At 35.0% G+C, this 12,234-nt stretch overlaps 1 protein-coding gene across 1 annotated transcript in view; it reads left to right on the top strand.

The window, feature by feature from the left end:
- Positions 1 to 12,234, top strand: part of mei-9 (DNA repair endonuclease XPF mei-9) — a 32,448-nt gene that overhangs the window by 5,912 nt on the left and 14,302 nt on the right. Inside the window, exons 4-9 of the mRNA XM_071593540.1 lie at positions 884 to 1,036; positions 1,614 to 1,727; positions 5,415 to 5,563; positions 6,849 to 7,063; positions 8,869 to 9,026; positions 10,214 to 10,693. Coding sequence (XP_071449641.1) covers positions 884 to 1,036; positions 1,614 to 1,727; positions 5,415 to 5,563; positions 6,849 to 7,063; positions 8,869 to 9,026; positions 10,214 to 10,693 — 1,269 coding nt within the window. The remainder of the gene's footprint in view (positions 1 to 883; positions 1,037 to 1,613; positions 1,728 to 5,414; positions 5,564 to 6,848; positions 7,064 to 8,868; positions 9,027 to 10,213; positions 10,694 to 12,234) is intronic.

Genomic DNA, 12,234 nt, shown 5'->3' with positions numbered 1-12,234 from the left:
CATTTATTCAAAACAGAAGCGGTACAAGAGAGAATGCCTGCAGTCGTTTTATCTCCAGTGATATCACTTCACCTATTACCAACCTACTGATTTGTGAGTCCTCTTAGCAGGTGCTCTCCACGGCTATTGGGGCAATAAAAACTCACCGAATCAGGGCCCTTTTATGAGTCTTAATGCCTCTAATCTAGTCTTTTCTATAAAAATTAATCATATGCCTGCCATCAGACAAGGTAAGAGTCAGGAAAGTAAAAGTTTGAGCTAGGTACTGGTACAAAAAAATAATGAACAGTGTATAAGTATGTATTTTCATTTAAATTTAATTTTTTAATTTGCTCAATTGTTTTGGTGACTCAATCACCAAATTGAAACAGGAAAACCAATGAACCATTACTTATCTTGATTTCTGTACAACTGTTTGAATATTTCTGCTGGGTGGAATTTGAGCAAGAGCATGGTGTCAACATTTAGGAGTTTACTGCACACTATTGAGTACCTCTCAACCTCAATTTTTGCAGATAGGCCATATTCACTAGTTTGAGGATTATGGCTTTAGTATGAGTAATGAAAATTTATCTTGGAATTTCTTATAGGGCATTGGTAAGAAATAAGGCCCTTTGGTGTATCTTACTTTGGGGTGTATGTAAATAATGACCTGACTCACCAACAAGTGATTTCCATTGAATTCTTCTTAGCAAACATTCTGCCTTCCTCCCATATTATTTTTATTCAACAATTTTTTTCCCAAAAACACAGTTCAAAGAACCTAGTCGCCTTTCATTTGGTGTGGTATAAAATTTGGGCCAAAATGGTTCGTTTGAAAGATTATGAAATACATTTACTGACACTTAGGATTTACTACAATTAGAATTATTGTGTCTTTTAGACAGGTTTTGTGAAGTCATTTTCCAACTGTCCTGAGGCGTTTACTGTTGGTTTTGCCCGAGTGGAGAGGGTGATGAGAGCCTTGTTTGCCCGCAACCTTTTGTTGTGGCCTCGCTTCCATGCAACTGTGGCATCGTCACTGAACGAGAAAAAGGTAACCATTTCCCTAATTGTGTTTGAATGTTTGTTTTATTTTGTTATTGATTCAGCAATATCATTATCTGTTAAATTTGGTTTTACTGTATACTCTTATTGTATGAATTGAAACAGTAAAAGTATAAACTGGTGTGATCACATTTACCTAGAGAAAGTATGGACAGTTGATTCAAAGGAAAAGTGATTTAATAAAAGTTGAAATGATTGAAATGTGCAATGGCTCATTCTTATAAACTTAAAAGATTATTTCTTAATTTTTCAGTATTACAATTATTGGCTTTTGCCTCGAAATTTGCTTTGAATCACCTGTTTAGGTGACATTAGTGCTTTCCTTTGGCTCCAATCATAGAAAGTAGTACAAATCAGTACCCAGAGTCTACACATCAGTATTTCGAACAAATGTGATCACTGCATAAGCCTTGAAAATTTTACTGTGGTTTATTTGTTCATTATCATTGATTTGAATTTTTATCACTTTTTTCAAATAAGTCACATTACCATTAATCTATTCTTTTCTTAAAAAATTAAATGGTGAGTAAATCTTCAAGTTGCAAAAATTAAAATTTTATTTTCAGCCTTTGTTGGTGGAATTACATTTGCAGCTAAGTCCATTAATGCAGCAGATTCAGTGTTCTCTCCTAGACCTCATGAATTTTACCGTAAAGGAGCTTAAGCGTATTAATCCTATGGTAAGTTTTTTTCCTTTATAATGTTATAAGTAGAAAGTTTTAAATGATGCAGGGTGCCAATTGAAGTAATGAGGAATGGTCTGGGAATGTTCGTTTGTTGCATCATGCACTGGCATTTGGATCCTCTGGAGATATTGCCATTTCTATCTGTGAAAGTGCATCCATATTTTAGGCTTTGGTGAAAGGTGTAGGATTTAAGGCACTAAGTAACCATTGTGATTACAGACGGATGTTTGGCGAAGAGGTAGGTGTAGTCTCCATTTTTAAAACTTCTTCACCATTATTTTTTTAATCTGTTTTTTGAAGTTCCTGCTCGTGTAACCAATGTGCACAAAGTTGCTCTTATTTTATTGTAATAAACTCTTGGCTTTATGAGTCGGTGTCACTTGTCTTTGCTGTTGATCTTGAGTTTGACGGGAGAAAGGGGTGTATAAAAAGCATCCTTTAGGGAACTAGGAAAGTGGTTTGAAATTTAATATGACAAGATTCTATAATATGATGAAACATGTCATACCAATTAGCATCTGTAGAAAATACTAATGCAACTGTTTTGTGAAGTGAAATTTGAAGAAGTTGTTTATTTTTTGTGTTATTTGTATTCATATTTCTGGTACATAGCTTCCTACTATGTACATTAAGCTAATGAAAATAATAATAATGATACAATAATCAAAATAAACTGAAATTTTTCTATCTATATGAATGCAAACAAAGTATAAAACTAATGAACCCAAGTTTGAAAATTTGGAATATAAACATATAACATTTCAAATCCCATTCATTGCTTGCTATTTTCATCAAAACTATCATTTGGTTCCAAACCTAGATACTTCTTGAATGCCACCCTTTGCTGAATGGCAATGATCGAAGGTTACAGGCACAAACATCTGAGGAGAAGATTACTTACCTGTTCCTGGTAACTGCATTTTTCTGGAAATTTAAATCTGAACTTACATTTAAATACAGTATCTCTTGTCTAGGTGTCTCATGTGTCATGTATTTAAATATTAAAGAAAAGCATCAAATCTTCACCTTTGCATCCCTTTTGATTCATTACACCACTACAGAAAAATATTCCTCCTTCCATTTCATTGTAAACCATTTTCTCGTATGGCCACTTGATAATCATGCCTTTAAAAAAGAACTCCAATTACAAAAAACGGACGTCAGTGTAGATTAAGACCAAACCCTCAAGAAAAACAAATTCATAAATCTAATCAACTCTACCACAAACATTTCTGCCTTTCCTCACTTGCCAACACCTATAGTGCAGTTATTTACTTATCATTCTTTGTCTGGTGAAGATGGCCTCGCCAAGAGGGTGTCATTGCACTTTGCTCCTCTTCATTTACCTCTAATCCTTCCTTAAATACCATTTGCATTTCTTCCTTCTCAGACATTGAAATTTTGAATCACTCATAATATGTATTTGTCTAACACTAAGGGAGTAATATATAGGTCTTTTCATTATTAATTTATTTTGGATGTAAATCACCAGAAATCAAATGTTCATTGAACATTACTTGTCGCAGAGAATTGTTGCTAAATGCTGTTCTTGTCCTATTAGAATTGGTATTGCTATTGAAACAGGCATTGCTATGTTTGACCCTATGAAAAGGTTCACTTGTGATGTCTTGGGTCTTATGAGATGGTACATTGTACAGAAGACCTGTTTTGCCCACGTTAAAAATGCCTTTCAAGGCATAGGCATCATCATGATTACACAAAGCATCCATTGAGCTTATATCTCAGGATCTACAGTTTAAAATTTACCCGACATGGTATTCTAAACAATAATTCTCTTCTAGCAGGGAGGAAAGCTTTTGCCGAGTGATTTTTGGGGAAATTATAGGGATCTACTAAATGCAAGTCTGGAATGGCACCCAAACACTTTCTTTTATTTTTTGTGGGAAATTATTAGTATTATTAATTAATTTCACCCTTGGGACAAGAAGCTTCTTAAGGCCACCAGTCAAAACAGAAAGGAATTAGAAGCACAAAAGGTGAAGAAAAAGATATATATTGGAGCCAAAATGTGGTCCTCTTCAGTGTACTGAAGGGTGATAGTTCCTGGAATACAATATTGGAGTGAATCTGTGTAGAGATGTCTGAAGTATATAGAGAAGGGGAAGTGAAAGTAAAGGGTGAAGTTCATTTTGGAAAAGGAGGCGGGGGTTGGGTAATAGAGTTCAGTTGCCAGCTGACCCCTTCTCATCAGTGGAGGTCAAGGTTAAGGGGAGAGGAAAGATGCACAATCCTTTGAAAGCAAACTACTTAAGATTTATGAGTAAAAATTAAGGGGAGAAGGGAATGGGCCCTGAATCACTGTTAAGATGTTGTCTGATTGACATTATAAAGACTCATGTATGACTCTCTTGTAAGCTTCCAGCAAATGCTTGGGCAATTGTTAACTGGTTTTAAATTGTCTTGTGCATTTTCTTTCACCCAGGCCAAATGAGATGACTTGATAAACTTTACATTTAAAAAAACCAGTTTTGTAACACCAAGAGATCTAAATTGAAATGCATTGGAACTAATATATCAATTCAGCTGTGATACTTGGCATACCTCTTATAACAGCCAAACATGCAAAAATATCCAACTAGGTGTAAAGAAAACTTTCCTTTATGAATATAAAAAACAATGAATCAAACAAAGCAAAACACCATATTTGCACTGGGCACAGCATTACTCAAGACAAATTAAGGCTCTTGGAAATCCTTGGAGGTAGACTTGATGACCTTACAGGGACGGCAAAGGCTTACATACTCAGCGAAGCTTCAGCCTCTTACTCCACTAAAATCCACTGCAGAGATTTTGATTCAAGATTTTAAAGGCAAAGTATGCAGAAAAAATGTGTACTACAGAGTGATACTATAACACCTTAATTTTTTTATGTGAAGCTATTTCAGAAATACCAACATAACTTATTGTCCAGAATTCCTCTTTTTAGTTTTTTCTCCAACTTTTAATTATATTCTCTTGTGCTTAGGGGTTATTCCTGGCATAGTTCTACCATTTAAAAGGAGAAAGTGTTTTCAATTTATTAAAACACAATTTTTACTCGTAGAAACTGCAAATATCTCCTACCCTAAATCTCTATCTTACAACCGATCAGCTGGTAAAAGTTATTTCTCTTGGCGTATGGGTATTTCACCCAGTGTAGAATGAGTATGGGTGATACTCAGTATATTGACATGACTTGCACCTCAAATGTCGTTCCCATGGAAATCAATTAATAAATTTTTTGTGGTAGAGGAATTATTTTCAGTGCACAAGTATTAACTTTCTGATGAATAAATGTAATCCAGCACAATATGATACAGTTAGTATAAATAACTACATGGGTCTATGTGAGTTAGAGTTATAGCAAGGATAGAGAATATGTAAGTCAAAACGTTTATTGAGGCGGAACATTTAAAATATTTGTAGTAGTGGCCTGCATTTTTATGACCATGATCAGGGTTTGTTTTTATTTACAAATTTGGCATGTGTAACATGAAGAGAGTCATAAAGCCCATGGGGTCTCATTGTGATTTATTCAATGTTAACATCCACTATTCTTTCACTCTTCTTGATCATTAACTTTTATTCTGTTAAATAATTAAGTAATTATAATGTTTGATTTAGAATTGAGGTACAGGCCATCTTAAAAAATATCACCCTTTTTCTTTTTGCATGAATTAGATGGATGCAGATGAATTGAGTGTGGAAAATGCTGTCTCCCAAAACTTTGCTCGACATTTGAAAGTTAATGTGGATCCAATTTGGCACCAACTAAGTATAAAGAGCCGTCAGTTGGTTTCTGATCTGAAAACGTTGTCATTTCTGCAAAGGTGAAAATTTAAACATTATTAAATCATCTATAAATGTGTATATAATATTTTTAATTATTAGTCTGATCTTAATGAAATGTATAATCATGAAATCCTTGGTTATTTAAAATCAAATATAATGAAATCAATTTGATTTTTCAATTGTAATGATTCATGGCTTTACTTATTATACCGCAATTAAAAAATGGTATAATTAAATATAAAATAATATTGCTGCCCTCTTCTGTCCCTACAAATTGCCATTTGTGTTCACCAAACCCTCCATCATAATTTGTTGTCTCCGGGTAACTTAATGGAGTTTGCATAACATATAGAAATGAAATGATTGAATTTGTAATTCCACACACTTTATTTAAAAACATGGCCCAGGTTTCAATGTTGAGCACCATCAGATGGTCCTCATAAAAGGAAACTTTGTAGATATACCTTCTAATAAGGTGGAGGGGGTTGGCCAGAGAGGAAGGATAAGGGAGGGAGGAGGGATAAAAAGGTTGAAATGTAGCTGGAAGGAAAAGAAAATTACATAGATAAAAAAATTGCCCTCTTCCATCTTCTCTATTATTGCAATTCCTCAACATTTAAGAGTAATATATTGTACCGGGAGTCCCATATGGCAATCATCTTCATTAAATTATGTTCCACTTTTTAATCCCCTTCCCAGGCTAGTCTTATTCTTTTCCTCCATTATGTCCCCATGAAATATGTTAATTACAATGTATGATCCCAAAACAAATATGCCATTGAACTTGGTTGATCAAATGGACTTTGATGCATTTATACCCATATAGTTGCTCTAACTGATCAGAGTGACGTGGGCTATTCATTTTTATTGAATGTGTTTCAAAAAGTCAATGTTTGTTTCTCTCTTTATAATCCTTGGTTTTCTTTAAAACTATTTTTGTGAGATTGTTGAATGTTGAGATGGATTTGTGGTGTCCGTTATTAGCCATAGTTACTGCTTTAATTTTCAAACCTTTCATTTACATGTATTTGTTTTTTGTATTGTATATTTGTTCCCATGCCCTTGTGTTATGAAAAATGGATCATTCCCAATTGTTATCATAATTGATTAAGGTCTAGTTTTCTTTGAGCTCATTATATTTGACTAACTTGGTTTTTACAGCCTAATAAAAGAATCAGTGCTGTGTAGTCCTTCTATATCCTTTCAAAGCCATTTCAATAATTATGCATCTACACAGTATCATATCCACAAAATTGCTAGCTTTCAGTGATTGCTTATATTATCTCATTGAAAAGTTGAACTTTCAAAATTTTTATTTTACAGGGCTCTGACTCAGTATGACTGTGTGACCTATGAAACTCTTGTCACTCCCTTGCGAACAATGGAATATGCAATGCGCTCCTCTGGGTGGCCCCTCTTGGAATCTGCGGAAACATTTTTTGTTTCATCTCGAGCACGAGTTGATAAACTTGTCTCTCCATCAAAAGAAGATGGTAGCAAAAAGGCAAAGCTGGAAAATGAAGTCAAAGAAAACAAACGTAAGATGAAATTCCTCATTTTAAATCGAAATTTTTTCATGAAAGTGCTATTTATGTTGATCTTTTCTTAATAATCATATGATGGGACCAATTAGTTGGATGTCATTTAGTTAAACCAAGTTGTCAATCAGTACAAGAATGAAAAAGATCTATACATTAAATTTCTCCATTAATTGTGTATGTACATGTCATTTTCATATTCTTAATCTTTGTTGTATAAAATATGATGGCCCTAGGCCTCACTGTATTATTTATATGTAGAATTTACAGATACTATACTCCCGTTTTTTATATTTTGAAATTATTGCTACGTTTGCCAAAACTGTATGAATTCTCCTTCTGGTGTCTTCGATTAGGTCTTTTATAGCTAATTAATCTCCTTATGTCTGGGTGAGTGGCTGTTTTTGCCTTTCAGTTCTGATGGCTCTTTCTTTATTTCATTATTGGTAGTTCAATCAGTGCTTTTTAAATTTATAAATAAAGTTGACTTAAGTCCTTGCAGAAGACGATATCATTCACATTATGGTTCAAAAATGATAGATTGAATTGTGAAGCTCATATGATGTGTACTAAATTTGGATAGAATGCTGAACTGCATGTTTTTACTTGAAGTCTCACAAACTTAAGAAAAGTTTTGTAGTTTTTTCAGGGAATACTGTTTTTCTAGTTCTATAGTTTGATAAAAAGTTTTAGCAATGAAAATTGAATATGAGTGGTAAATTCCAAACATTTATTGAAAAGTAAGAATTTTTGTCCTGAAAATCATTATTATTTGGTATTCCACCTGTTAGGGTAGGTTTTGGATGGACACAGACTGAAAACTGATACGTTTTTTAGCTTCTTCCAAGAAAACACTACCTGACACTAGTCGCTACAACAAACCCTTCTTCTTCTACGTATACTTCCTTCCTCCCTTCTTTCCATCCCACCTACCTATCCTATTCTTTCCTTTCCTCATTTACCTAACTTTCTCCTTGTGATCACAGTCTTCAACATCTCATTGCCAATTGACACTCTGTAAATCCGCCTTTCCTGCTTCAGTTGCATTTCACCCAGCAGCACACTCTCCTCCCCCACCTACTACCTCTTTGTTATTTGTGCTCCTTTCCATCTGTTGTATCTTCCACAGCCTTCTCTACACCTTTCTCCACATCTCAGAGGCCTCCAATCTATGCATATCTGTTTTTCGAATGACCATGTTTTTGAGCTGTACTTAACAGAGCCCCTTACCAAATTTTCCACTTTTTTTCGTAGTATACCTACTTAATATTCCTGTCATCAATTACCTCATCTTTGTGGAAGCTTCTTGGCCTAACACATTCTCCTCCTTATGTCCCTACCACTTGGAATATTATATTTTTTTGCAATTTTAAACTTTTGTGTGTGGGGTGCTGCTGAAAACCAGTCATGTTTTGTGACAAAATACATGTCCAGAGCAATAATTATGTTATATGAGTCTGATCTAGTGAATTTTATTGTGTGGATCTCAAGATAAGCACATGATGAACTAATTGGGACCAGTGAATGTTGTCTACATTTAACTTACATCGACTTTGGAAATTTTCATACTCCATGATAGTTTGCCTTTTCTACCCAAACATAATAAATAATCTTCAACGAAGGTGTGTTAATGGCATGCAATACTGAAAAAGTAACTTCTAAAAAAGAATGTTGTTTTCATACCTGACCAAACTAGTCCTTTGTGTGCATTTCAGGAATCTTAGCTTGTTCTTCTAGCATGCTGATATGTTACTGGGAGTGAAATTTATCTGAGAACATTTTCATTTCCATCATTCTACTTGCAGGTATTCCTGTCCTGGAAACTAGTCCAAAGTGGGAAGCTCTCTCTGAAGCTCTGAGAGAAATACGTACATCTCCTAATAGTCAAGGCACTGCTAATCCTGAAGTTACCAAAGTTTTGATTCGAGTTGCAGATATTAGAACCAGCAGAGTATTGAAAGAGGTAGGTACAGCAAAATAATTGGATAAATATCCCTACAACTTTGAGATGGGAAACACTTGGGGGATACCTGACTGATAAATGAGCTCATCATTAAAATGTATTGTGGGCAGATAATGGTAAAGAGAGGGGTTTGGGATGGTCCGGTGGCTAACATACTCAATCACCACCCTGAGGTCCCAGGTTCAAATCCTGGCGGGGGTTGATATTTTTCAGTGATACCCCAACCCCTACCTGAGGTGCTTTGTGGAGGGCACTTTGGGTGAGTACGCCATCAGTCGGATGGGGCATTAAGCTGCAGACCCCTTGGTGCCTTCACTGTTAAAAAGATTTAAAAGATTAAGTTACAATGGAGAACTTTCAGCAGTTTTCTTTTACCTATTCACTTTTAACAGGCTAGCAAAGGTGCCAATTTTACGAATGAACTCCCATTGTTGACTTGAAAGGGCAGGAGCAGTCATTTATACCATCGTTCATAATTTCAATTACTCTTGTTAGGAAAAGTGAACTGGTGTGTGGTCTTACTGTTAAGTAACATCAATCTCTCACTTAACCCAATGGTTGAATCATGCTCCACCTCTGAAACCTGGCTCTAAATCCATCCATGCTCTAATCAGAAGAAACAGAATAAATGCACAGCGGTATTGTTATCCAGGATACAAGAAAAAATTACTTTTTTATTGTGAAGGCACAACTGGGAAATGTTGTTGTTGATGGTGTATTTAACTTGTATGTATAAATGACAGTTACACATTTGTTTGCACCTTTGAAGAAATAAGTGGAAAACCAAGAATATTGTCAAAATGGGGAATTGAAAATATTGAGGTAAACATTTTGGGCTGTCTGCTAAAGACTTATTAATAGAATGTTAGCTATAATAATGACCAGGGTCACTGTAATTACATACTAAATGCTTGTTTTTAAATGTGAATCATGTTAACAATAGGAAGCTTCAAAATGTTACCAATATACTTTCTGCATCTAAATCTAAAGCTGCTGAGTGAATATTTTATGATTAATATTGTGATTATCCAGTTTGCAAGCATACCAGAAGGAAAGAATTAGCAATAGATTGAATTATTTGTATATGCGCACGCTACAAGCTAATGGTTTGTAGTTCCACGTTCGTATAAGTTGAAATACCCAAATGAAGGTGCATTCAATAAAAACTTTTCTCACTTCCATTTCAGTACTTGACTGTTGGCTCAAAGGTTTTACTAAGTAGATTATATCAGAAGGCTATGAGAGAAAACAAATTAAGTGGATCCAAGCATTCTGGTGGAGCAGTGGCCATGAATGAAGGGAAGGATAGCAACGACATCCTGAAGGAGAGAGTGTGTGAGTTGGAAGCAGAGCGAGTGGTAGAGGTTGAGGATGGCATAGGTGGTGCAAAGGCTGAAGAAGAAAAGGCACAAGAAGAAGATGATCTTAATGGAACAGTTACACTTACGTTGACCCAGCAGAACAGATTATCTGAAGCAGAATTGAAAGAAGAAGACAGCCCTGATGGCAAGGAAAAAAGTGAAGCAATTGAAGAGAGGGATGTTGAGCTCCTCATACTGCCCACCAAAGGCAAAGACCCATACATATTAGGAAGAACAATGTCAAGCTTCCTGCCACATTTTGTAATAATGTATGATGCTGACATATCTGCTGTTAGGCAAATTGAGGTGAGTCATTTTTCTAAGGCTTAGATAATTGATAGGAATGTTTGTGTGTTTGAAAATATTGAACAAAAATTTGTTTGGAATAAAAAAATAGTGATCATTTGCATTGGCATTAATATTGCTTTTAAAAATGAATAGGAATAAGGAAATGACAAATTTTAATACTTGCATGAATAATACCTTATCGGTTAACTTTGTAGAATAGCATGATACCTGATCTTGGTGGTTGAAGATTTATTTTCCACTCAGATTTTATTTCTGCAAATCAATTTTGACCTTGAATCATCAAATATTAGGTAAAATTACAGTGTTGACCTGAAAATTGTCCTTTATGCATTGTTTTGTGAAGAAGAGGGCCAATGCAAAAAGGGGTGGCAAAAGGCAAGTGGTGATTGGGGAGTGTTGAATGTGAGGGATAAGCAGTAACAGTTCTACTGCCATTTAGATGGTCTAGCTGAGGGCTCCCTCTTATCCCCTATTGTAGCCAATCTCTTCGTTTGATTCTCTCGGAGGAATATTATTCAGCTTAAACACTCAACTCATTATATGTATAGAATATTGGTTTAGGCATGTGGATGACATTCTTTGTCTTCGAATGGGCACCAACCACCATTTAGATTCCATTATTAAACTTTTAAATACCTTGCATCCAAACTTCTCCTTTTCTATGGAATAAAATCAACAGCACACTGATAACTTTTTAGATTGAAGAATCTCATTAGTTAATCAAAAACATGTATTTGGTATTTTCAGAAAACCAACTTATACTGATTATATAATATCGAATGGCTTCTTTTTTCCCATAAATAAGCCTCCCTCCCACTACGATGATTCATCACCTCCTAAATATATTACTCACCCCCAATAATTACAACATTGAACTTGATAGCATAAAATCCATCGTCTCAATCAATGTTACACTCACAGTTTGATTGGAAATTTATTAAAGAAAAAACTATGAAAAATAGCCATCAGTCAAATCTCCCACTTAAACTTAATATATAATGACTGCAATACAATCTATATCAGTCAGACTGGCAGGTACATTGATAATAGACTCAAGAACATTTCAGTTGTTTTAAAAATTCTGGCTCTACCTCCCTTTTCGTCAAGCATTTATAAAATCACAATCACAACGGTGACTTTGTACCAGAAGTGCTACATAGTGTGCCTGAAGGCCTAGCATTGAATGCCGTCCAACATATGGAAATTGTAAGCATGTCATTCAACTCATGTGTAACCCTCTGCAAAGAACAAATTGTTCCCCCCCCTTCCCCATTACTCTCTGCACATTTGAAACCAATAAACAAACACACACTCCACCCCTTCCCTTCCATCACCCCTCCTCTGTTAACATCTCATTATCTCACCAACCCTCACTGATCTTAACCCCGTTCTCCACATTTTACCATCCCCCAATCATTTATTGTTAGGGATGGGTTCTTTGTAATCCTTGTCCACATTTATCATGGTATGCCATTAAACATATTCTTCATATATTGATGTCAATAGATGAAGACTCATAATCCTTTCTCTTTACTATA

The sequence above is a fragment of the Hetaerina americana genome, unplaced genomic scaffold (genome assembly GCF_022747635.1).
Source record: "Hetaerina americana unplaced genomic scaffold, ioHetAmer1.1.p SCAF_6, whole genome shotgun sequence".
NCBI lineage: Eukaryota > Metazoa > Arthropoda > Insecta > Odonata > Calopterygidae > Hetaerina > Hetaerina americana.
This window is presented reverse-complemented; position numbering and strand designations above follow the sequence as displayed.